The sequence below is a fragment of the Diadema setosum genome, chromosome 16 (genome assembly GCF_964275005.1).
Source record: "Diadema setosum chromosome 16, eeDiaSeto1, whole genome shotgun sequence".
Lineage (NCBI taxonomy): Eukaryota > Metazoa > Echinodermata > Echinoidea > Diadematoida > Diadematidae > Diadema > Diadema setosum.
In genome coordinates this window covers 13,055,947-13,082,458 of record NC_092700.1, presented here as the reverse complement: position 1 = coordinate 13,082,458, position 26,512 = coordinate 13,055,947, and the positions used below count along the sequence as shown (strand labels likewise).

At 38.2% G+C, this 26,512-nt stretch overlaps 1 protein-coding gene across 1 annotated transcript in view; it reads right to left on the bottom strand.

Moving 5' to 3' along the window:
• LOC140239588 (solute carrier organic anion transporter family member 4A1-like) overlaps positions 1 to 23,557 on the bottom strand; it is a 28,769-nt gene extending 5,212 nt beyond the window's left edge. The window contains exons 1-9 of the mRNA XM_072319419.1: positions 23,207 to 23,557; positions 18,346 to 18,742; positions 15,300 to 15,449; positions 14,208 to 14,307; positions 13,533 to 13,654; positions 8,191 to 8,445; positions 4,076 to 4,271; positions 2,701 to 2,863; positions 1,973 to 2,250 (exon numbers count right to left, since the gene is read on the bottom strand). Coding sequence (XP_072175520.1) covers positions 1,973 to 2,250; positions 2,701 to 2,863; positions 4,076 to 4,271; positions 8,191 to 8,445; positions 13,533 to 13,654; positions 14,208 to 14,307; positions 15,300 to 15,449; positions 18,346 to 18,742; positions 23,207 to 23,557 — 2,012 coding nt within the window. The remainder of the gene's footprint in view (positions 1 to 1,972; positions 2,251 to 2,700; positions 2,864 to 4,075; positions 4,272 to 8,190; positions 8,446 to 13,532; positions 13,655 to 14,207; positions 14,308 to 15,299; positions 15,450 to 18,345; positions 18,743 to 23,206) is intronic.
• Positions 23,558 to 26,512: the final 2,955 nt, after the last annotated feature.

Sequence of the window (26,512 nt, the reverse complement as noted above, 5' to 3'; positions counted from 1 at the left end):
AACATTTGGTGGCCATCATGATGAAGAATTTTGTTTTTGTTTTTTAAACTTTCAAAACATTTCCTGGATAATTCAGCTTGATGAACTAATATGGGCATGACAACAGTGACTATTTCCACTGAATTTGAGATGGAACTCAAGATCAAACACCAAAATGTTAATGACATTGTCTTTTGTCATTGCATTGCAAGTGTCCACACAATTTCAGAACTCTTTGCACCACACATCAGCGGGGGAATTGTTACAATATGCATACTTGCATCGTTAGAAATGTTTTTGTAGTGACAAACTGCCCAAAGTTGTGGAACCAGTTCCCATGACAATGAATAGCTGTGATGATAAAACAGTTGTATAAACTTTTGATTAGAAGGAGATGACCCTCCCCACAAGGTTTCAGTGTTAAGCAGCTTTGAGCTATTCTTTTTTCAAAGTGTTGGACTTGGTTAAAAATCTAAAGGTGCAAGATAAGCTTAAGACCAATTTTTATGCTTTCCAATGTGTATTCTTCATTTTTTTAAATCTATTTTAGAACATACTTCAGTATCTGATGTAGAAAGCCATTTTGCATGATCATATCGAGTCAATTTAGGAAATGCAATTTGCGCTGAACTAATATATAGACTGTAGTGTCATTTTGTATAACTTGATGGTGACTAGTTATGGGATAGGATGAGATAGGCCTTGCAAATTGATCACTGTCCAATGTCTTTCACAAAATGCATAAGTGTTGCAGAAAGGCAGGTGTATGTAGACTGTTTGATGGGATAAGTTATTGCATTTCCTACACTGACTCAATATGATCATGCAAAATGGCTTACTATATCAGACACTGAAGTAAGTTCAAAAATAGTAAATATGAAAAAATGATATAAAGCATTAAGCTTCCAGGTAACCTTATATACAATACAGATATCTTAAATACTCCATTTTTTACCTTCAATGTCAACAATGAGTGACAAAACATTTAAATACTACTGCACAAGCATAAAGCAAAACTCAAATCAAATCAAACACTGACACACATGTAATTTTTATCTATTTTCACTTTTCAGATTTTGTAAACATTTTTTTTTTTGGCTTTGTTATTATTTGTTATGTTTTCTTAAAGAAGAGCCAAAATGTGGGGGCTGCTGCTCCCCACCCCTCCTCATGTTGGTACTTCTGGGTCCTAATATACCACCTTAGACATGAAAGTACATAGCAAGTGTCATGTCTGTGGTGCCAAGTGTCTGTGTAAGACTACACACTTGATGCACTGCAGTGTTTAGAGCTTTGACTTATCAACTCTAGGTTTCTCCTCACCTTGCCCTGACTCTCAACCCCATGTTCTTGTGCATTTTCACAAGTCACTATAGCCAAATGCATGAGGCAATGTGAAGCAAACACTCTCTCTCTCTCGATCAACTCACTGCCTGATGTACATGAACGTGTGTTTATTTTTCTGGTGCCACTTCCAGGTTTCATCAGCTTACAAGCAACAACAACAACAACAACACCAACAACAACAACAACAAAATTCAGTGAGCAACAATTTTCTGGTATTCTTGTCCAACTTCTGGCTTTGACAGCAAAAAAAAAAAAAACAACAACAACAACAACAACAAAACTTTAGAATAACCACATTTTTCTAGAGCCACTTCGGGGGTAAAAAATGTGGGGTGCCCCAAGTGGTTAGACCCTATTGTGTTTTTCTGTAATATGCAAAAAAAAAAAAAAAAAAAGGTGGGGTCCAGGGTCACCTTTTATGTAGTATATATTATCTTTTTGTACTTTTATCATGTAAATCACAGAAATGCTCTCCTCCTAGGCATGCTGGCTAGTGTAGACCAGTGTGAATCTATGCTGCTCACAAAGCTAGACTGGCCTGTACTTGCACTGCTAAATGAAGTGATCACATCCTCTCTACAGACAAACTAGAGTACCTGGGGGTATTGCATAAAATACTGAACTGTTACACAAAAATCTTGCCTACCTTATACTACCTGCCCAGGCTGGTACAATGGCAAAAGTGTTGACAAAGAAAAAGACCCACAGCATGATGATGTATGGCCACTTGTAGGGGCAGGATGTGAAGCAACGGCCTGGAAGTGCTGTCCCATCCTCTAATGATGGGGTATGGAGTGAAGAGTCTTGGTACATGTATGCTCCATAGGAAGATTTATTGTCGGATGACACAGTAACCATGCCTTCTTTACTGCTGTAGACATGCACAGTGTAATCTTCCATCGAGCACTGGCAATTTTGATAAACCTGGAATACAAGTTTAGGGATTAAGAAGCGTTTATAGAAAAATCAAACACACAGAGAGTAGCAAATTAATCCATTTCTCCTTAACTTGATTTTACCATTTTTCTTTAAACTTGGGGTGTAACATAATTTCTGATGGTACGTGTAGTTTGACCCATTGAGGATGAGTCCCGAGTATACTCGGGCAGTGGTCTATGGGAAATGCGTGTTGTAGCAAAATCAAACCGTCCTCAAAGGGTTAAAATCTATGTGTCCCTTTTACAGCTTTCCACAATAACCTAAAGACTATACCTGATCTTTTGATGACAATTACCTCTTCAGAAAGCAAATGAGCAAATAAGCTTACAGCAAGATTCCTATCTCTGCAGTGTTCTGCAAGGTCTATCAAATGAGACAAACAAACCATAATAAAGAAGGGATATAACTGACTGACTGGTAATACTGCTGTCTCACCCATGGACTGTCTTCTGAGGCTTCCTCTGTACAGCCTGCATGGCAGGGGGAGTAGTACATCACACCATCACTCCCACAGACAGGCTCAAAAGGCTTGGAACTACAGACACAGTGAGAGTTGCAGGGGAGGGAAAACATGTCTTCCCCCTGAGAATACATTGACCTAGGTGTGGAGATTGACACAAGAGAAAGACATTAAAGTATATCAATCAACACAGAATATTTGGTTCATGGGGATGAGTGCAGTTTGCACAGGACTGTAGAGGCTCTCCTTATAAATGATTGCTTTTCAATATCAGCCACTACTTATTCCATAAATACATTGCAAATTACCTTGCTTCACCATGAAGCTATCTCTTCACCATGAAGCTACGTATATCTCTTAAAAAAAAAATTAATAAAAAATAGAAACTGACCACAAGCAATCTTCCTCAGCATGGAAAATCATATTTGCATGGTCTCGCCTTTCACTTTCCATGTCAGCACTAACAAACCAAAGGCCCTGTCACACCTTTCTGAGCAAGGCTTGTGTGTGACTTATGCTGGGAACAATTTTTACTACCTGAGGTTCCTGCAGATGGCCCACACATGACAGACCCTTGCATATATCTCACCCATACTTGCCAGGAGGTGCGCATGCAAGTCCTATTTACCCACAGCCAAGTTTAGGCCCTGTCACATCTTTCTGGGCAAGCTATGTGGGTTTGTTGTGTGTAGGGATTTTCCAGCAAGCAGGATAATTTCTGTGGGCAGACAAGGATTTTGGCAAGTTTCATATGTGTCTAAGTCTGCTGGATGTGTGCTATTCATCTTCTAATTAGGTGTACTCCATGTGACCTACGTGTCAGGCACATGAGGGCTAACAACTCAGTGAAGGGATCCCTCTGTAGGACTATTTATATGGCAGAGGTCCTCATAGAATGTCACTACCTTGGCCGCAGCCAACCCTCAACTAATCAGCAGAAAGCAGTAACTGAATCTTCTCAGTATGCATGCAATTTGCTCATATAGGTGTAGCTCACTCCCATGCCCACAGAACTGACCAGCTACACGGATGTTGGCTGTATCGACACCGTTCTTTACCAGTGAAACACCCATAATATGCTCGTAGAATGTCCGCAGATGACACACGTTATCAGTGCATCTTCACTTCATGTGCCAAATTTTTTGGAGATCCATCCCAGGGTTTTTCTTACATCATCCAAACTGAAGCTTGGGTGAATGGTGGACAACCCCAAAATATAATGTCCAGTCACCTGACCAACTAATTTGAATAACTTAAGTCACCTTCTTTCACACTTGGGGCTTGATATATGCACCCATTTATGACAAAAGAGAATTATGAAGATATGGGGATCAGAGAGAGAAAACATACTTGACAGATTTTCCATGAGTGACCCCAGAGAAGGGAACCATAGGGCAATGCATGGTGAAGGCCAGTGCTGCAAGGATGGAAATGGATACACACACTAGACACAGCTTCAGCAGCCCTTTAAACCTGAGGTCCAGTCTATTGATGATAAGACCACTTCCCAGTGCACCACTGAGCTGAGCAGTGATGGACATGACACCTAGACAGACAGGATACACACATATTCATGAAAAGATGACTTAAAGTGACCATTCATAGAAAATTACCATTTGGCACAAATTCATATGCTGTGTTTATGCTAGAATCTTGAAAAGGACAAAATGTAAGACTTTTGCTCATTCCACAACGGGACATGCAACAAGAGCAAAGAAAAAATTTATACGATGTCTGTGGTAATGCAAGCATTTCAGATGGATTCAGGAAAATTCGGTGAAGGTTTTACACAAGTCACAAAGTGGGCCAATCTCACAGAAGCAGACGATGTGTCACAGCTAAAACACAAGTCATAAGTGCATTCATTGCTACTGAAGAAGAGGTTAAATTAGAAGAGGTTGAATTACCCTAATTGTGATATTCTTCGAAACAAAAGGTGGCACAGAATGTTATTTTACTAGTGCCCAGCTTAGAAACCATCACTGGAATGGTATAATTTAAGATTTTAGAATGCAAGGGCCATCGCATTTTCGAGTTTGAAAAGCCTGTCTAACAATGGTGAATGTATAAAAATGAACAGCAAACCACCCTGCGCAGCAGCATGGCTGAATGCATAACTTAATAAAGGAGACCTCTGGATGATTTTCAGATTTTTACATTTGTACACTATAAATTAGTTATACTGAGTACAGAGTTTCAGAATTTGTGATAATTGGGATGAAGAATAAGAATATTTTCAAAATTTAGAACAAATTGCAATGAACAAGGATAATATCATGGCTGAGTCACCATAAGAACGCATGAGTTGGGGCTCAAGGAAGCAGAACAAAAGAAGAAGGCATGCATAGATTATACACAGGTGAACTCGCAAGCAAGTGGTATTGTAATGGAATTACACTGCTACATTTCTGAAATATGTGAACCTCCTATGTCATCATCCTTGTTCAGTGTAATTTGTTTAAGGTTTTTCAAAGTATTGTTTCTCTGCTCAAGAACCACAAAAAATTCCACAAATCTATACATGGAGTTGTCGATTTATGTACTACATGATGTGAAATTATGAAAATCGTCTCGAATGTCCCTTTAAACAGTACTTTAATAGCAAGGCCAAGCGAAAGCTGACAATGACTTTTGCCAAAGTGTTTGAAAGATTGTCATTACTGTTGTTTTTAACCCTATTCTAACTGGGGGGGGGGGGGTCAAATTGACCCCCCCCCTCGACGTTTCGCGCTATGATTCCGCAACGCGCAAAGATTTTGCCGCGTCGTTTCATGACTTTTTTCATTCGAGTCTCCCGCATATTTTGATACCAAATTTGCGATGTCTGGGTACACCGTTCTGAAGTTATGCAATGTTTTGCATATGCATGTCAACCCGAAAAACGCTCGAATTCATGATTTCGTGTGCAAATCCAATGCAAACTGTGTTTTTTTGTTTAATTGATATAAATTAGATTATTTCAACTTTTAACCATTGAAATAAATCAATTCTAATGTAGATAAGCTTGAAAAAGTGCCTCCAACAAATTTTGGCAAAAAAACAATAGAAAACAAAAGATCGAAAAAACAATAAAATACATAAGAAATTAACAAAACAATAAAAAACAAAAGAAAATGATTTTGATTGCACTATTTTTTTACTAGAAAATTGTTTGATGTGTCTTGAGGAACTCTGACACAAAAATTTAAAAATCCTTCAGTCTTTTTGATGGAGTTATAGGTGAAAATATGATTTCATGCGTTAATTTGCATAATTAATTTATTAAAAAATATGAAATCAAAATGTTTCTATTGTATGACCATGTAATCTTGTAGTTGACATCCGGCTCTATGTTCAGGCAAAATTTTGCGGTGATCGCGCGATCGGCGGCCGAGATCTGAAGGGGGGGTCAAATTGACCCCCCCCCAGTAAAAACTTGGTCTCAAATAGCCCAGTTAGAATAGGGTTAAAGCAGATCATTCAAATGACACGGAAAAGTGTTAGATTCACTTTGCATTGGTATGGCATTTGTCCCACTAACAGGTAAATATCAAATAATAAAATGCTCACCAAGGAAAAACAGTTACACCTTTGTACCCATGCATTGTAGGATTTAGTCTGCTTTTGCTTGCTGACTCCATTTAATGATGTCACAAGTATCAGGCGTGTTTGATGAGTTTTGGTAGGGATTTTTAAATAGAAAGGAGAATGGTATTCTCCTCACTTATGATGTACAAATCTCTTCTGTGAGGTTGGAAATTGTAATAACTGGGGCAGGCTTAAACTCTTATTTGCAATTTCATGAAATATTATTCATGCTTAATATCTTTGAATGGACCATTTGATTGACTGACACATAAATGCATAAAAATGTTTCAAATTATGACATTATAGACTAATCACTTTAATAATTTGTAGACAAAGTTCAGTTTTTATCTATGGATAACAGTGCTCAGTCACTAATGTAGAATATTTAATTTGAACTTCTTTTAGAATTACATAGTATGTCCTTCCCTCTTGTGCCCATCACCCCTCTAGATGCATATATTCACATGTACACACACATACCAGTACATACCCATCCCATCCGTCCGACCTATCATATACTGTACAAGGGGATATTTTTGCGGGAGTAATTTTTTGCGCTCAGCTGGTTTGACAAATTTTGTGTGTTTTTAATTCCGAAGAATCAGGACATTAACTACAGGAAAGTACTGCATGCAAAAATATTTGTGTGCTTTTATTTTTGCGCTAGGCATCTGGAAGCGCAAAATGTTCAAAAATGTCCACTTTAACAGTAAGTACTTTACTCATGCTTCTTCATCTAAAACTCAACCTGACATCACATGACACAGCTTTGCCTTTTCCTCTTTTCATTTTCCCTGATTGGTCTGTACAATAATGGAAATCTACGAAACTCACTCAAACTTACACAACCATTTACATTATATATTGGATGACCAGTCAACATTTTGTTTGAATACACTAAAATGTTTATTGAGGATAATTCATTACATGACTATTCATTCCTTATGATTTGAAGGACAGATATGTCCATTCAAAGCAAAGTGACCATTAAAACTGACTATAAGTTAGGTTAGCCACAAGATCAAATGTGACCCGCTACAACAAAAGGATCCTATAGTCGCAAACGGTCGAGCCGAGAAAATCAAGTTTGAAGTCGCATCATCAAAATCGGTCAAAACAATCGGATTTCTGTTTTTGGCATAATTTTGTAGCCTAATGTTTTGTCTATTATCTGCCGAAATTTCGAAGCTAAATGATCAAAGGAAAGGAAGAAATCAGCATTTTTCTGGGCCATGATTTTCCGACTTTCAACGTAACAGAAACGAGTCTGAAGATTTGTATTTAGCACCGCAGCTAGACTCTGCCCCTAGCAACGAGGGAGTGATCTTATTGGTCAGTGCGTGGCATCTTTATTACTGATAGGTCGTGCATAGACTGCTGGCGATAAGCTTGAATGAACATCGCGGAGGTCGCTAAGAGCATGCCTTCTATTGTCAAGCGGTGAAAACTGTCTCGCCTCCCCTTGATCATGATAGCGTCAGAAGGAAAACTTTGAAGGCGTTTTTCTCGAAACTCTGATTTCCTCAACTACTTGACATGCGCTAATAAAATCATCGACATCTCCACAACCGATTACTTTTATGAGTTGTGCTATATATGAAATTAAAGTAGACGAGTAAGGGAATAATGTCATGCCATTTTCAGAAAATTGTCCTTCCCCGACTTTCGGATCCTTTTGTTGTAGCGGGTCACAAATTGTGCGCTGCTCTGTGTTGTGATTTGAGTGTGTTCAGGAAATTGTCCAAACCGGAGCCTGGCACTAATATTATGATCATTTCATCTAAATATTCAAAATTAATTCTAAACAAAGAAAAAAAAAAAACCATTAAAAATCAAGAAATTTCTGGGATTTTTTTTTTTTTTTTTTTTTTGTCATAACATTGTAACAGATGACTTACCAATAATTCTTGCTACTTCACTGGAACTCATGTTGAACTGGGCCTCTAAGAACTTGGGAATGAAGACTGCCATTCCTGCTATGACAAACCACTCTGATGCCATGGCAAAGCAGATGCCCATGAAAGGAGGATTGCTGATGATTTTGCATACTGCACGGGGAAAATCAAGCAGATTTTTCCTAAATCCAGATCGCTTGTTGTATTCACTTCCTTTCTGTGTCTCTGATCTGCGCGTGTTCGCTAACTTCTTATTTCCTGTAACGACAAACAATACACAACATCACAGTCTATGGTAACCCCTGCATCTAAGACTGATTACTACCTATCTATTTTAAACGTGACTATGTATTTTGAGGAAGATGAAAGTGATATTCATCTTGTGAGCGGCAGCCCCACTTAAACTTGTTACATTCCTTGGATAGCATACTTATAACCTTCCTTTTTAACAATTATGCTTCAAGAATAATGCATGCAGGCAGGTTCCATCATGTCTCAATTAACAGCTATTACTTCTTTTTTTTATACATGTATATATATTTCAAAAAGGCTAACATTCAACATGGTCAACAAAGGATTAATTTTGCTCTGAAAAAAAATCCTAAAAACTAGAACTACATGTATCAATGAAAGTGATTAATACCCCCACCTAAACCTGAGGGTGTAAGCTCATTCCTTAATACTGGTACTTGTAATTTAGTATGTTCTTTATTGAAAAATATGTTACCATAGAAAATGCATTGTTCAACATTGATTAAAGATGTGCTTTGCTCAATCAATCTCTGGTACATTTGCCAAAACTCAATTCGAATGCTGAAAATCTAAGGTAGTGAGCAAAATCCACTTGCAATAATATATTTTCTTTAAAAATGCTGCTACTATGGCAACACATTTTTTGACATTGACAAAAGATGAGGTTTGGCACTTCTACATCGCTATTAAAGCAGTCACATGTATGAAATTTCAGGTTAAATGCTGAAAAATTGAGAGAGTTTGCTCAATCTACAATTCTTTTATGTTTGTTATGCAAATAATGTGATTTTTTTTTTGTTCAAGGAAATGTAGTGAAATGTAGTGAAACTAAAAACTGAAACTGAAACATTCACCTAGATCTAGGTCTATATTCCATGTAGGCCTATGTGATGTCAGTTTAAATGTTTGATTTACGAGTAGGGTTCCGTTACTTTCTACACGTAGTTCTAGCACGAGTTGACTGTTCAAGAGAAGAGACTGAGGCACAAAAGCACAAGTCTACACAGATAACATTGTCTGCGTACTTAGTTCTGAGCAAGATAGATTCAGTGAGTAAAAATCTACAAAAATAATACGGAACAATACACAAGTACCTGTCATCAATATTACCAATACCCGATTCTGTTAATAGAAAAACACCTAGCTGAAATTTGCCTCCAGATCATGCGGAATTCATGCTTTGAAAAATTACTTTAAAAAATTATTTTATTACAATATTGCTGTCCAAAAGGGAGACGATGTTCTTTAGCTATATTGACATCTAATTTGGATTTTTTTTTTTTGCCTTTCCAGTCATTTCAATAAATCTATGATCAACTATTGCCGACAGGTGGACTGCAAGTCTATACCCAGGTACCTAAAATATCTTTCAGATAATCCACTTTAATATATCATATGAACAGGTAGCCTAGCCATCTACTAAACAGAACTGGAACAAGTGCGTGCCCATGATGACCCTATGGACTCTGATCTGAGAAAACAGCACTTCCATGAAACAATGGACTCAGTGGGTCTAGCTCATCAGAGAATCACAAGCTCGCCTTCCATGCATTCTTACAGAATATTACCTAAGGAAAACATAGCAAACATGGAAGGCTTTGGGGACCTCCAGGGGGCATGGTATCCATCTATATAATTCTACTATCATACCAGTGATAATACAGTCAAACTCGGATACCTCGAATTCGTCGGGACTGAAGAAAATGGTTCGAGGTACGCGAATTTCGAGGTACGCGTACGTCAAATTTTCTTCGACTTATCCGAAGTTTATCGTTGTTCAACATAGTATCTGTTGTAGTGCCTACTGATTGTTTGCATGCTTGTCAATTGGAATTGAACCGACTTTTATATGAATGAATTGAATGAAAATCGGAATTGAAATTAAAATTTCAGAAATAAAGATTTTGGTGGCCCGATCGCGCCACTAAAAAAAAAAAATCGAATGTTTGCCTTTACTTTTGAAAATGAAGAGCGGTAATAATCGGCTACGTAAGATGCTAAAATAAATGTCAGATGTTTGCTTTTAATTTTGGAAATGAATAACGGTAATATTCGACTCGGTATGATACTAAAATAAATGTCGGATGTTTGCCAATACTTTTGGAAATGAATAACGATAAGACTCAGCTCCGCATGGTGCTAAAACTAATTGAAATGTCAGATATTTGATTTTGCGTTCGAAAATGAAGGATAACATTGGGCTCCGGAAGACGCTGGAATAAATGTCGAATATTTGCTTTGACGTTCGGAAATGAAAAACTAATATTCAACTCCATACGATGGTTTGATAAATGTCGGGTGTTTCCTTATACTTTCGAAAGGAAATAGCAATAGCATTCGGCTCCGGAAGATGCTAAAATAGATGTCAGATGATCGCTTTTATGTTCGGAAGTGAATAGCAGTAATATTCTGCTCCATACGATGCTAAAATAACTTTCTAATGTTTGCTTTTAAATTTCGAAATGAATAACAGCAACATTCAAGTGCGTTCAATGGTAAAATTAATGTTTGATGTTTGCTTTGACGTTCGTAAATGAGTAACAATAATATTCAACTCCTAACGATGATAAAATAAATGCTGGATGTTTGTTTTTACATTTGAAAGTACATGTAAATTGCAATAACATTTAGCTCCGGAAGATGGTAAAATAAATGTCGAATATTTGCTTTAATGTTCTGAAATGAATAACAATAACATCAAACTCCGTACGATGATAAGATAAATGCCGTATGTTTGCTTTTACGTTTGAAAGTAAATGGCAATACCATTCAGCTCCGCAAGTTATCAAAAATACATGTCGAATGATTGCTTTTACGTTTGGCATGTTTGGAAATGAATGGCGGTAACATTCTGCCCCATACGTTGTTAAAAGAATATTGGATATTTGCTATTACATTTCGAAATTAATAATGGTAATTCAGCTACGTTTGATGGTAAAATAAATGTCTGATGTCTGCCTTGACGTTCAAAAATGAAAAACAGTAACATTCGGCTCCGTACAATGATAAAATAATTGTCAGATGATTCATTTCACTCTCGGAAGTGGACAGCAGTACCTTTCGGCTCCGGATACGATAATAAAATAAATGTCGGATGTCTGAAATGAATAACCGTAATATTCTGCTCCCTACTATGCAAGGATAAATAACAGATTGTTGCTTTTACATTTGGAAATGATTAACGGTATTAACCCACTCAGTTAGATGCTAAAACATATAGCGGATGTTTGCTTTCACGTTTGGAAATGGATAAGGATAGCATTCAGCTCCGCTAAGATGCTAAAATGAATGTCGGTTGCTTGCTTTTACATTTAAAAATGATTAACGGTTATATTCGGCTCCGTAAGGTGCTAACAATACATACTAATATATGTTGGATGATTGCTTTTACAATAAAATGATAACGGTAACTTTCGAATGCTAACAAATGTCAGCAAATGCTTTCTCATTTCAAACGTAAGTTTTAAGCTCCTAGTATAAGCATCAACTTTTATAGTAATCTCTACGCCTAATTGCTAAATCTTAAAACACAGAATAAGATGATTGAATTTTCTGTTCATTTGTTTAAGACATGGGCATCTGTCTCACTTCAATAATGCTTAATATTAATTTTTCTATGTTTAGTAGGGCCGATTTAGTTTTTCTAATGTTTTCCTCGGGTTTTTTTTTTTTTTTTTTGTTTTTTTAGTCAGCAGATTTTACTCTCGATCACCAAAAAATAAAAATCAATGACATTGGTGACCCAATAAAGTCAGTGTGGAGCCCTGTCTATTCCATTCTTTATCATGCTCAGCCTATACTTCCAGATCATATACCACACTATTTTCATAATCGCATTGCTGGAAAAAAAAAAAAAAATTCAGAGCTTGCGTTCTCGGGGAAGAATAAATGAATGAAACAAACTTCGTGAAAGGCCAAAAAAAAGTCAAAATATAGGCACTACGCAGGAGATTGATGTTAGAACAGTGGACCGTCAACACCTAAGCAGGTGCGCCACGACGGTTAAGAAATCTACGCGCACGGTATGACTACTCGGTATCGCCATCAAAAATCAGAACACAGTGGTTAAAGAAAAGAGCGTAGTGTTAACGTAAGCACTCCTCCATTGGCACGGGTGCTATGTGCATAATCGTGTACGTGTGTAGTAGGTAGGTGTTGGGGGTTTTTCTTGTTAGCTGTGTAGGCCTACCGGGTATTTCTTTGGGCGCGCGATTGTTAAGAATATTTACAGTCGAGTGTGAAAAGATTTGTGACATGTCTCAGCTGTCCACGCGCGCTTAATCGGAGATGCTGAGTGATGTTGCAATTTCGATTCGAGCAATATGCTGGGAAAAACAATAAGTTAATTAAGATCGGGACATTAGATTTCACTTCGAGGTAAACGAACTTCGAGTTATTTTCTTCGAGCTACGCGAATTTTAATACACGGAAGCTCCATAGGAACAATCGGGACTTTCATTTTGCACCCGAGGTAAGCGATATTCGGCTTATCCGACGTCGAGGTATCCGAGGTTGACTGTACATGCAAAGTTTTTGGGAAATTTGATCACACATTTTCAAAATAAAGATCAAAATGTAAAAACTGGCTACCAATTTGAGGCCAGACCTAACGAGGTCACCCCTGGGTCTGCTAAAATTTTAACTAAATGTATAAGTTTACTTAGTACATTTGCAGGCTTATATAAGATTTTCTAATTTGGGATCTGTAAACATCATGATGTATGGAAAATGATATAAAGAGAATTCCATAAAATTTTACTTTTTAACCTGCTGAAGACCTAGTCCTGGGTATACTCGGGAAGATGTCTGTGGGTAATGCGTGTTTATAGCAAAATCAACCTGTCCTCAATGGGTTAGACAAAAAGTACATTATGCCCTTGTTTTGTTATCCCCCTGCTCAATCCACTTGTAGGCCTATATTTGGGTATAATTAAGTGACAGCCATCACCAGGATATGAAAACTGATTTGGTGTGGACCAACAAAATTCTGATATACCTTAGTATAAAACTGTAATGTACAGGCATGACAGGACAGGGGCCAAGGAAAAACAGTGAGAACCAGAAATGAATAAAGCCTGCTTGTTTAGTCTCACCTGGTTGTGTCTTAGGGAATCCCATAATGATGACTGCCAGGATGGTCACAACTACGGCTGCCACTAGGAAACCAAGCCACCACGCCCCTATCCACAGTGGATTGTCTGGTGTGATTAGCAGACTAATGAAATAGAAACCAAGCAAACATATCATTGCTTTAACATTTGAAGTGCTATATCACAGCCTAACAATCATTTGGGATCTGCCATTTACGGAGTCATAATATATCAGTTAAAATCTTTGAAATCTTCTTTTTGGAAAATACATACCGTAAAACCTTGGTGTGTGTGTGGGGGAGGGGGTCGGGGGAGGAGATGATTGAGCATTGCTACTGAACCAAACAACAAGCACTACCCCTTGGACAGAGCCAGCTCCCCCCCCCCCCCCCCCCGACACACACACAAAACCAAACTACAGTTGCTAGAACACCTAGATACCTTTTACACCTTTTACCTATTTCTGCCAAAACTACATCATTAAGAAATTAACAAACATTCTCATAAAGTGCATCTTTTACAACTATGCATGAAGGCCATTTTTGCTCTACAAACTTTGATTCCTAGATTCCTTCTTCAACCAAAGTTTGGCATAGGTACTGCATTTGACAATTAACAGCATAATTTGATACTCTACAACATGCACAATGAATACCGGTACAAAAAATGCCTTCTCACCCGTCTTTGTCTATCGACAAATCTGTAAAAACAGAGAGGGACATGGCACCAATGAAGAATCCAAGAGCTGGCCCAGCATTAAGAAAGGCATTGTAGATACCTGAAAAAAATAAAACCAAACAACTGCACAACCTAACAAAAATGCAGCTTCCTATTATTTTCTTTTTTTCCCTTTAACTGTTCAAATACTGATGTTCAATGTCCACAGAGTGAAGTCAATACTAGGTAAAGACAGCAAACAGGTACTTTTCTGTGCAAGGCAATATACAATGTAGTCTTTGATATGAAATTAGTCAAATCTTGCCGTGAAAGTTATGTATTCTCCTGCAGTATCAAACTGAAATCATAATTTGGAAAGGCTGACTGTGTCGAGGCTGTCTTCACACAAGTCAAGAAATGTAATTGTAATACTAAATTACAATTATGATTGTGATTAAGAGGACAGGAGGTGTGGCTTTTTCCCCTAGTTCCCATCAATCACTCTTGAGTCGGTAAGTCACATGCCCTGTGACTACAATGTGAGCATTTGAGGAATGCAGTTTTTTTGCAGAAGTGGTGGAAAGGTCACTGTAAGCTCTGCCCTCAAAACACGATCTGGAGGTTGATCCGTTCATCACATGACTGTTTCGGCAAATCCTGATTGCAAAACACCTCTGGACTGTCATTTGAAACGGGACTGGAATTTTTATTCAAATAATCCTCCGCAATTCCAGTTTGCATTCACTTGGCAAAATGCATAATTTGAATCATGACTTGAGATGTACATGTATCATTATCATACAATGTTTCAAATTATGCATTCTCTCTATGAAAAAACTCTTGGCAATACATGTATGTGCTGCTGTGTGAATGTAAACATAAAATAATTCTGCGCTAAATGTTTACATTCAATTTTCTTTAACCCGTTGAGGACGGACTGATTTTGCTACAACACGCATTTCCCATAGACACCTGCCCGAGTATACTCGGGACTCGTCCTCATCGGGTTAAAAAAAAATTAAAAAATGGGAACCATCAAAGGTTATAACAGTGAAATGGTTTGCTTACAGTTAGCCACTATGCAGGCAACATGACACATTGGGTTATACTGACCTAGGTAGAGTCCAAAGTTTTTTGGCTTGAGATTTTCATCAAGGTAGGTTACTCCGAGAGTAAACACAGGTGCTCCAGCAAAGCCCAGCATGATCTGGGCTAAGATGAAAAGCCAGTAGTAGGATCTCACTCCATCTTCTGCGTCTTCTCCTTTGAAGTACCGTACAATGGTAAAAAATGACACAATTCTTTTTACAAGCATTTTACAGGAGATATAAAATATCTGTGTAACAGGCTGACATTTAAAAAATGCTCACAATCAAAATGCAATCCCTGCAATAGACTTGGAATGACTTAAAATCTAAACTGCTATCCCTAATAATTTCTTATTAAATGCCTTTGCAATATGTCTTTTAAATACCATGCTTATAAACACATGTTCGATACATATCAAAATGTACCTAATGTGGGACGGGATATCCCCCTCTAACACCCTCCCCTGCTGAGTCAGACATATCCTTCCCTCAAGTTCCCTCTGTCTGACTCCAATTCTGAAAACAGATTCATGCCCCTGCTGTCCAATATAATGCAAATTTCTGGATGTTCACAATTAGTATGGAATCCTTTCTAAGTAAACTAGGCTTGCGGGTAAGACTTCCTTTTTAGATATCACCAGCATGGAAACTGTATTAATTTTCTGTAGGTTGTGGATAAAATTAAATCCTGATTGTTAGCATAATGTGCACCAGGGCTAGTCCTGATGCAAATGCATTGGCTTTTCTGTTGTGTGAAAATGTATTTATAATGCTTTTCTGAGTGTTCAATATCACTTGCTTCACTCGCTTGCACATTTTCAACAGGTTGGGAGAGTTTTTCCCACCTTGGGCAAGTAAACAGAGTAGAAGACACAAAAGAATCCAAAATGTAAGCAGGGTGTACCTGTGCATGTAGTCCAGATTCATGATATCGTCATTTTCTTCTTTTTTTTTGGGGGGGGGGGTGGGGGTGGGGGTCGGGGTGGCTGCAGTAGGGTGAGGGGTTGCTTCTGCCCTGGGTGACTCCATATCCCAAACTGCAGAAATAGGATTTACATTTTTTTTTTCTTACTTTGCTAGGTAAGACTGAACATATACAACTGGATTCGAATGGTACTTTGACTATTCAACTGTACATATAGTACATGGCCTTTTGGCCCAATAGGGGCATCTTGTGGGATATCTGAAGCAGAGATTTTGTCTGGCATGTGCCGTTCCTTATTCTGTGGGATGGCCTTATATGTGACCCTGCATCACAAAATCAACAAAAAGTCGCCAGATATGGATATTTAGTTGATCGCAGATATGAAAGAGCAGATTCTGAGCTTTAACTCTTTATGTGCCATGGTAGAAACCCCCCGAATGCCACATTATTCTGAGACACCAACGTTGTCATGCTTTGAGAAAACATTTTGTTTTTCAAATCTATGTAACTTTTAACAAATTTCTGTTGAGCTAGACATGTAGTGTACAGCGTTGTAGAGAAAATGCCAAGATGTGCTTTGATATAAATTGCATGTCAAATCTATGATCAATTTTCTTTCAAATGATCAGTATCTACATTACCCGGTACTGTAAAGGCCCGACTTTTGGGCACAAAACAGTGGCAGAGATTTAGAATTTACACACAAATCAAGCAGGGAACACCGATTGTTAGTCAATTACCACATAAAATGTAAGCTAAATATGAGAGGAACAGAATCACAAGAAACGATTTCATGTTCTGTGGCATTTGGTGATATATCGATCGGTTTTGCTGAGTCTGTGCGTTTGAGCAGAATATGCGAAGTTGGCACACTGTTGACTGAGTCGGGCATGGGAACACGGCACATAAAAAAAAAAAAAGAGTTAAAATGGTGTAAAACTCAATTATTTTAGATACGAATGTCCAGAAAACTTGAATCAGTATACTGCCAACAAACATGTTAATATTATTCATGCCCTTGTAGCTGGACTACATTGTGGTGATGTTACATGTAATTTCTTACAGTTGCCTCATAATCAGCTTTCATGCCTTCAAAAACATGAAAATACAGAGCTCTGCTGTATTTAAATAATAATTATAAATTCCTCTGTGCTTCAATCAATACATCCGTAGCCCATAGAATCAAGGATTCTTTTAAAAATATTCTTGCTCATGTTTCCTTTTGTCCAGTTCATGTCATTGCTCCTGACTATGTTTCTCTTGTTCAGCAATATACTGCTGTTAGGCAACTATGCTCATCATCTCAGGGGTCTTTCTCATGCTCACATGCCTGACAAGCTTTTTCTCCGGCCTCTTTCTCTCTCTCTCTCTCTCTCTCTCAAAAATGAATGAATAAATAAATAAATAAATAAATAAATAAATAAATAAATAAATAAATAAACAAACAAACAAGACAAATACACAAATTTCCCACCATCAAGAAAGTCAAATTTTTGGACAATACACTTTATATTATTAAAATTAGAAGATGCACGTAAAAATACGAAAACAGTTTGCACTAGATCCCATGACTGGTAGCTTTTAAGGCTCCTTGCTGTCAGAAAGGACACTCCCCCCCCCCCCCCCTCCCCCCGACACATTCATCTTCCCCCTCTCTGCACAGCAAAACCTAACACCTACCTGCTTTCTGACCTTAGCACCTCCATTGAATCAATTATTGTTAAAATTGAAAGAATTCTCCACAGCAAAATGGCAGTGCATGGTAACTGTGGTAATAAATCAGTTATGAGAACAACAATACAGCAGCTTTGTAACATGACAAAGTGGACCAATGAGGGAGTACATGTAATACTGTAAAAAGAGGAATGTTCACATGCATTTTAATTTCAAGAATTTCGGGAGCCAAGATTCACAAAATTAAAATGCGAGCGAAAGTTTTTGTCTTCACTATATGCATTGAATGGTACAGGCAACTCGTGAAAATTTCATGTCGCAGAAAAGGCCATTGGCTCCAATTCGTGAAAATTTCATGCTGCGAAAATATCTTGCTGTACAGTACATACACCAAGTTGGAGGTCCACGGAATTATCAAATGTATTAACACTTTGCAATTTGGTTCTGCATTGATGCTGTTTTCTCAACTTACTGGTTGGGTTGTCTGTACCACAGCGGTCAATCTGTCCTGAGTACACAGACGGACAAACCGAGTCATTCACTTCTGATTGGTTAAGGGGTGTCACATAATATGGTTCTGCTAGGAAATGAGGCAAGGAGAACACTACTGCCCCAGCTGCAAGGACAAGAGAGCCAATGCCAACCCAAACAGGTTTATGTCCTTTCTCTGCTATGTAGCCTATGAAGACAGTGAAGAACATTGCAGAAAACTGGTAGGCACTGGCAATGCTGCCACTCTCAGTGCTGGACAGGTGGAAACGCTTTTCAAGAGTTGTGAGGACAGCAAAGATGAGCCCAAATGGAATCAGGTAATGAAGAAGGCCGGTGAGTGAGACGACAGCTAGGTAGCCAGTGATGTTGCTACATGGCTGGAAGTTTAAAAAAAATACATTAATGATGGAAGTTTGTTAATATTTGATTTCCTTGACTCCTCTCACCTTCATTCTGTGATCATTCATGCTTTGCTGCAACCCTTATTCTGGGGGGTTTTGTTTTTGAATTTACCTGAGCACTGCTTTTTTCTAAACCCGTTGAAGACGAGTCCCGAGTATACTCGGGAAGTTGTCTGTGGGAAATGTCTGTGGTAGCAAAATCAGCCCGTCCTCGGCAGGTAAAAACTATAAAACTACATGCATACAAGTGAAATAATTCATTTTGAAACAAACATTCCTTCCACAAGTTTAAACACAAATAGGAGCACTCCGAGAGAGCAGACCTCCCCAAGCAGCCATGATAAAAGTATCACAATTTTGTAGGCATTACATCTTCAACACAAACATAGAGGTACAGGGACATCCACACAATATAGATACATGGTGAAAAATTATCATCCACTTTTGAGTTATCAGGAGATTAAGCTAGTTTCATGTCTTTTATATGACCCCTATGACTCTTGACCTTATTACCCAAAATCAAATTTTCATTCTTTGAATTACTTCATTATGAACATGGGTCTGATCCCAAAATAGTGTTCACTTGGCCTAAATTTTCATATTGACACTTGTATTTCATGTTATATATCATATGAAAGCTGAGAATCTGCAGTTTTCAGAAAAGCACATGTAATATATCTGACATCAGACTTTTCGATTATTAAGTATCAGTAAAACGGGAAGGCACCCTCTTTGCGCGACGGGAAGGCATTTACATTTTCAAGTAATTTGCACAAAAATTACAAAAGAATAATATAGGTGAAATATCAAGTTTCATTATGGATTACCCTTTCAAATCTGGCATTTGTTTTTCTCATTGCTGTTAAATTTTGGGTCAACATTTTATTAAAAAAAAACACATGTTTTTCAGTACTTTGACATGAAATTATAAGACTTGAGTTTGGTCACTCACATTCCATTTAATGTATCAATGAATTAGTGTGGCTCTATATCCATGACACTAAATGAAATAATTCTCTATTCATAAGAAAATTATAATGCTTCAACATTTAATTTCCGTCCTGTCGCATAATGGGACGGACTTTACATAATGGTTGGCTTGACAGGATGGAATGCACTTATGTTGATAATGATAGGTGCGACGGGACAGAATTTTTATATCATAATGGTCTGGAAAAAGAGTGTTCCTAACTTGAACGAAATGAAAAGACTACATGTATTTTGCAAACTTGTGAAAAGAGTAACTATTGTAAATGTTCAAGGGGTATATATGGATCCTTCATCTTCCCTTCAATTCTTACATTAGTATCTCTACCCCCCCCCCCCCCCATGGTCTGATTGACTATTGAAGTTGACCAAGTTAAAGGGATGGTATAGTTTTGGTCGAGATGGGCTTCAGGTTCATCTGTTTTTGTGAGATAATGAGAAACCTGAAATCAAATATGACAGAGCATGTAATTCTAAAAGGGATTCAAAGTTTATTTTATGAAAATTCGTTGGGAATTGTATGCTCTGTACTATTTCATTTAGTGGTTTCTTAGTACCGGTACCGGTGTCTCACAAAAGGTATACATATGTGTAAAAGCTCAATCCTCGATCATCTCAACCAATACTGCCAATGTTCTGCCAATTTGTAGCATTCATTATACAACTGTACATGAATGGCCTTTCACTGTTTGGAGTAATGTACTAAGATCTATGTTTGTTTTTTGTTTCCTATTTGTCCATGATGTAATTCACCAACTTATTGCAAACAAGGCAATTTCCATTAGACTTTAAAAAAATAATTGTATGTTATAAATGCATACATGTGCAGTCTACTCGACTGGTAGACAAATACTGCATTACATAGGAGTCTCTTGTCCAGGTGTTCTAACTGTATTTTTTTTTTTTTTTAATTGAGATTGATATATCACCATGCATATTCTTACCATGTCTGAGAAATAGGGAAGAAAAATTACCACAAATAAGTTTATGAGAAAAGAGGGATATAAAGCATCCACATCTTGGAAAATTGCTTCCATTTTCATTATTGAAACATTAATTTTGAACATCCCCATGATGCTATAATTACACATGGGAAATTGGCAATTCAAAATTCTTCTCTCTATGAATAAGCAAAATAACATTTCTTTGATAAACAATTAATATATGATGCTCAAATTGAGGATGAAAATTGGAAAAAAATATCCACAATTGCCAATATTATCACAAAATTACTTTGACATACCATAACTACTTTGTCACTACTCTGAGTGGCATTGCAGTTGCTGCTGAAAATTTAGACTTTACAGCACAGTCATTCAAATCTTGAAGGCAGAATTTAAAGCTTGTGCAAATGATGTGGAATTTATGAGTCTCATTTTCACTCATTAAAAAAAAAAAAAAAAAATGTTCCTCTAAAAGAATATAATCAAAGATAACTACAGTACACCTATATACCAAAAGTGTAGGATTTTGGTGTGATGAAAATCTTCGATTATAATAGTAATAATTTTTGGTGAAATTTTCCATCATTTCTCAGTACCGGTAGCTTACATCTTACTCTACACTAAAATGTTATAAATAAAATTGTGTTTGCCAAAGATATGAACACATTTTGATGAAAATTAGTCAATGTTGAGAATTTCCCATCGGTTTTGTACATGGCGCATATCGTTCAACACTTTTGAGGAACATTAATTAAAGTTGCCAGATACGGTATGGATTTTTAGTTGAAGTAATGTAGGCAATAGTAGTGCCTCAAAGAAACACCAAATGGCATGGCAAGTCTGGCTCATCAACTTTGATATAATTCTCCTTTTAATCTTCTTTACAAAAACCAGTGATTTTTTCATTCTCTCCTGTCGCGCCAGTAAAATATGTTGCCGTGGATCCACGAAACAAATGTCTGCCTTTAATAGTCTATAGTGCACTTTCATGCCCCAATGTAAGTTTGATACATATATAGGACTGCTTTCTATGGGTTCTGTCATGTTAACATTTCTTTTTGGGAGCAAAAAACTCTATCAAACTCTGTCCCATCGTGGTCCCTTGATTTTTGGATCAGACCCTCATACCCTAAAAGTTTGGTGAAAATCCAATCATCTGTACGGTTCCAAGGTTATTGGGAGATTAAACTTCTTTACTTAATGACCACTATGACCTTTGACCCCCAAATTTATTTTTTCTCTCACTTTAATTAAATTGGTTCTGGTACTATGAACAATCTGAAAAATCTGACCGTCCATCGAGTAAGTAGAAGAGTTACAAGTGGTACGGTAGCTTAAAATTTTATGTTCTTTATGACCCCCATAACCTTTGACACAAATTTTATTTTATTTTCTTACCGGTACTTCATTATGAACACATGTGCATCCTGCACATTTGATGAAAATCCAATCTTTTGTTCTTGAATTCTGTCATTTTGCATTTTTTCTCATTTCGGTGAATGCTCCCTTCTTTCAGAGCTTTAGAGTTTTGTGACGTTGGTCGTTCAGAAGGAAAAAACCTGTTTCGTTATCGTCTGAGTATCACTACATGCGTTAGCTGGGCTATTTTTGCCTCTATACTCAATTTTTGTCTATCAATTAACATTTTATCTAAAATCAATACACACTTGGGCTCCACCCACTTTAGCTATCAATATCCATATTTAGTACTAAGCCTATACAATTGTACATCTAGATCTAGACTCTCCAGAGTCAACATGTACTGATGTAAAATACACGAGGGTCTACTGCCAGCCGGTAGGCACCTATGCAAAATTAATTTTATCACTTTACTGGGGGATGTTTTACGATCGAAGTCTAACTTAATTTAATGACTAAAAGTTATGGTATGCCACTTGTTTTCCTGTTCAATTTCACTAGCTTAATTATCATGCACTTAAAATTATCATTAATGTTAACAGAATAATTTCATTGTTTTTAATGTTATCCCATCTTGTATTTTCAATGGCTACATGAAATGTAAAAATATTCATTTTCATTAGAAAGTTGAGCAACATTGAAGACACACACAATATATACTATAGTAAGTCAATCTTAAAATCTAAAGTGGCCAAATCATGATATCGATCCCCTCTCCTTCTGCGTGTGCATCGTCCACCTGGTATGTGCAAAGTGTATGGAGGTTGAAAGAAGTCCCCGCTAAAAGCTATGACGAAATGAATGGTGGTGAATGAAGTGGGGACCTATTTTTCGTGATAATGCCATTTAAGTTCGACTTTAATTCTTTGTGAAACACCCCCCCCCCCCCCCGAAAGACCCACCACCTCTACAGCCTCAGTAGTCAAATCACACTGACTTGGCCCCAACCCCCACCCCCAGCGTCCTATGCTGCACCACCCCCGCCCCTCCACCCCCCCCCATACACATCATGTTATGCAATATATATTCTGCAGTCGCTAAAGCTAAAATTCTAACGTTAGATTTGCCTAGTGTTTGTGTGGTGATGTACCTTGAGAAATGCAGGCCGAATACCACACCATCCGCACGATGATGTATCGTCTGTTGACATGTCAACTGAGACATTGCAGTCGTCCATGCCAGTTTTTACCATTTTTCTTGCGACTGCAGCTGTGGTGGTATTGCCTTGTGCGGAAAACATGCGAGAAGCCTCTAGCTCTCCTGCTGCCCCACCAGCTGCTCCTTCTACCTGTACTCCCTGCCCCACGCTGTCGCTACATGGAAGCACACCGCCATGGTCGCTACTTCCCGATGCCAAAAAACGGGCAGATGAGCCACCAGGATCAGATTCAGAATATGGAGCTCCATGATCAGAACCAGTGGGTTCTGCACGGCCAGGCATCTTTTTACACTAGTATTACTCGAAGAAACTATCGTGCTCGGTATTTTCAGACAACTAACGGGTTAGTATTGCAACACTGACACTGTGTAACAGCACCTGATCGATTCACTTGTACTTCACAGCATTCATTGCATTGCAGTTCTGTTATTCGAGAGCGAGCTTACACATCACAGAGGAGAGAGAGGGAGAGCAATGCTCCGCGTGTCCGGCGGTGCCAGTGCGTGCTCGAGCTACCGGTAGCTCCTGAGTCAGGACCTAGAGTACCTGGATGGTGCTGGCTGGCGCTGGCTAGGCTGTGCACTTTTTCCGCATTCCGGGATGGATCCAGTGTAGCCTCTTTGGTGTAGCCTGACCGACCGACTAGAAGACGCCGCTGTTTACAGCCCATCCATAAGGCGACAAGCTGTCATGTTCAGGCCCTGGGCGAGAGGGTTACAATGTATGAGGAATGCATGCAGCTACCTATATTATGTGAACTTGTAATTTTTTTTTTGGCACAATAGATATGGCATACCTCTAGATATACGTGGCACATTTATATATGCATGAGTTGCGTTACCATAGCATTATCTACCCGATTTCTAGTTACATCTACATTCACGAGTGCTCGCATGGACCGATTGCCATGCAGGTAATGGAGTTGAACAATTATAAAACATACTAATGCATGTTATTAAAGGAAGCATTAGGGCTGGTGGAATGGGGTGGGGGCTTTGGGCCCCCACTTTGTTTGCAACACATACAAAGAAATACATACCGTAAGCTTCAACCATCACTTTGGCCCCACTTCTTTTTTTTTTTTTTTTTTTTTTTTTTTTTTTTTTTTTTAACCCCAGCGAAGTGCGTAAGTGTGAGCGCGGTACTTGTGTAGCGCCATAGGGTTTGTTTTTTGTGCTGATTTTTTCTCTTTTGGCTTGTTAGCTGATGTAAACCCGGAAGTGGCACCCAGAAGTCAAAGTGGCCCCCCCCCCCCTTTCACTTTGGAAAACGTGGCGCCGACTACACTGCCCTACTTTGGCAAAAGGAAGCAAGTGACAAAAGTGACATTTCTCGTAAAAGAGCAAAATGTGTCTGTCATTTACACTGACGTCAATGGACTATGTCTTATCTATTTATACCTCTTAGTAGGATGAGTGTTTCTGCATGAAATTTGGCCTGGAAGAAGAGCTCATTATGTGAATTATGAAAACGCCAATAACTCAAATTCGGATGGTATGTCACTTGCTTCCTTTTGCCAAAGTAGGGCAGTAGGTGCCTACAGATCTACAAAGTCTCACTCGTAGTGAAGCATTTAGAGGCCATCTCATGATCTCACGCATGGCACCCATTTTTCTTACGCATAGGGTGAAGTATGCAACTTGGGCCTATAATAAGGGGTCATCCCACGAGACCGACACCCACGAGTCATACGGTCCATGCGAGACCGACATCAATAGTAGGTCCATATGAGTCATCCAGCCCACGAGTTATACGGCTCAGGAGTCATACAGCCCATGAGTTCGACACTGGGCTACGCACAATTTAAGGCTTACGAGACCGACAGCAGGCAAAAAAAAAAAAAAAAAAAAAAAGCTCAATAGACCGACACTAAGCAAAGAAAGCCCACGAGACCGACAGTAGGCAAAGAAGGCCCACGAGACCGACAGGATAAACACCGCCATCTAGGCCTACATGTCAATTACCTGTACAGGGTGTTCCATGAACGGAAAAATAACATACTGGCGGGTGCAATTTCGTCACACTATCAAGTGAAAGATGTGGTGACCATCTACATCAATGAACGACATCAAATATTTAGAACTGGGGGGGGGGGGGGGGCAAGTGTGTCAGGGAGCGACATTGTTATCAATTAGAGAAATATAATTGTATTCTTCATGCCCTCCCCCCCCCCCACAAAAAATGAAGAATTGTATTCTTCATCTGCCCCCCTAAAAAAAAAAGAGACAAAAAACACAAATGAATTAAAAAGAGGACAAGAACGATGTATGGATTAATTTTAGAGCTTTGATAATGCCATCGTGCTATTTTCAATAGCCTAGGCTTTCCCAGTTTTTAGCTAGATTGAAGATGGACAGGATATAATCTTTACCTCTTGTCTTTCCCGATTCACTAGTTACTTATTCTATTTTAGATATTCTACCCTCCTGCTAGGACGTTTTGCAGTAAGATCTATAAATTGTAATTTTCTCTGTAAATATAGTATGTAATTCAACTGATTAAAACGTTTTATATCGCAGGGATTCACCTCGATTTGTGGCTTGTGTTATTCTCCTCCAAACAGTACATTTTTCGTGAAATATAATAGCTGTTTTCAGGGATGCATCTTGTTTTTTTTCCAAATCCCTAACGATACCTTCATTGACGATTACGTTATCTTTTTTAATTTGTACTAAACCAACACTTTCGCAAGTGACTACCTCCTATAATCCAGATCATCTAAAGCAGAAGTGCCCTGCAACATTGACCTTTTTGCGAAATATAATTCCTTCTAAATTTTATTTCTCAGCTGAAAATTTTTTCTAGTTGATTGATCTGAATGTCGAAATCATTTCATATTACCCCTAGTAAGTGTATTTATTTTTGGCGGAAAGGAACGGGGACGGCAGTGTTTGTTTGTTTGTTTGTTTAAAGAATTTGTGTTTTGCGGAAAGGGACAGGGAAGGCATGGGGGATGAATTCCTCTACCTCCTCAGAAAATAAAAAAGGGACGGTAAAGGTACAATTCCTATTTGATAAAGAACTGTAATAAACAAGCACATAAAAATACATGTATTTGTACTAAGGTGAACCTGTGATTTAGATCAGAGAACATCGAAAGATTGATAGGCGTCATTATTATTTTTAACAATGAAGAAATGCGCTGTATATAGTCAGGTACACATGCGGATAGGTGTCAATCCATGGGAGACAAGGAACACTTCTTTCCCCCCCCCCCCCCCGATCAAAAATATGAAG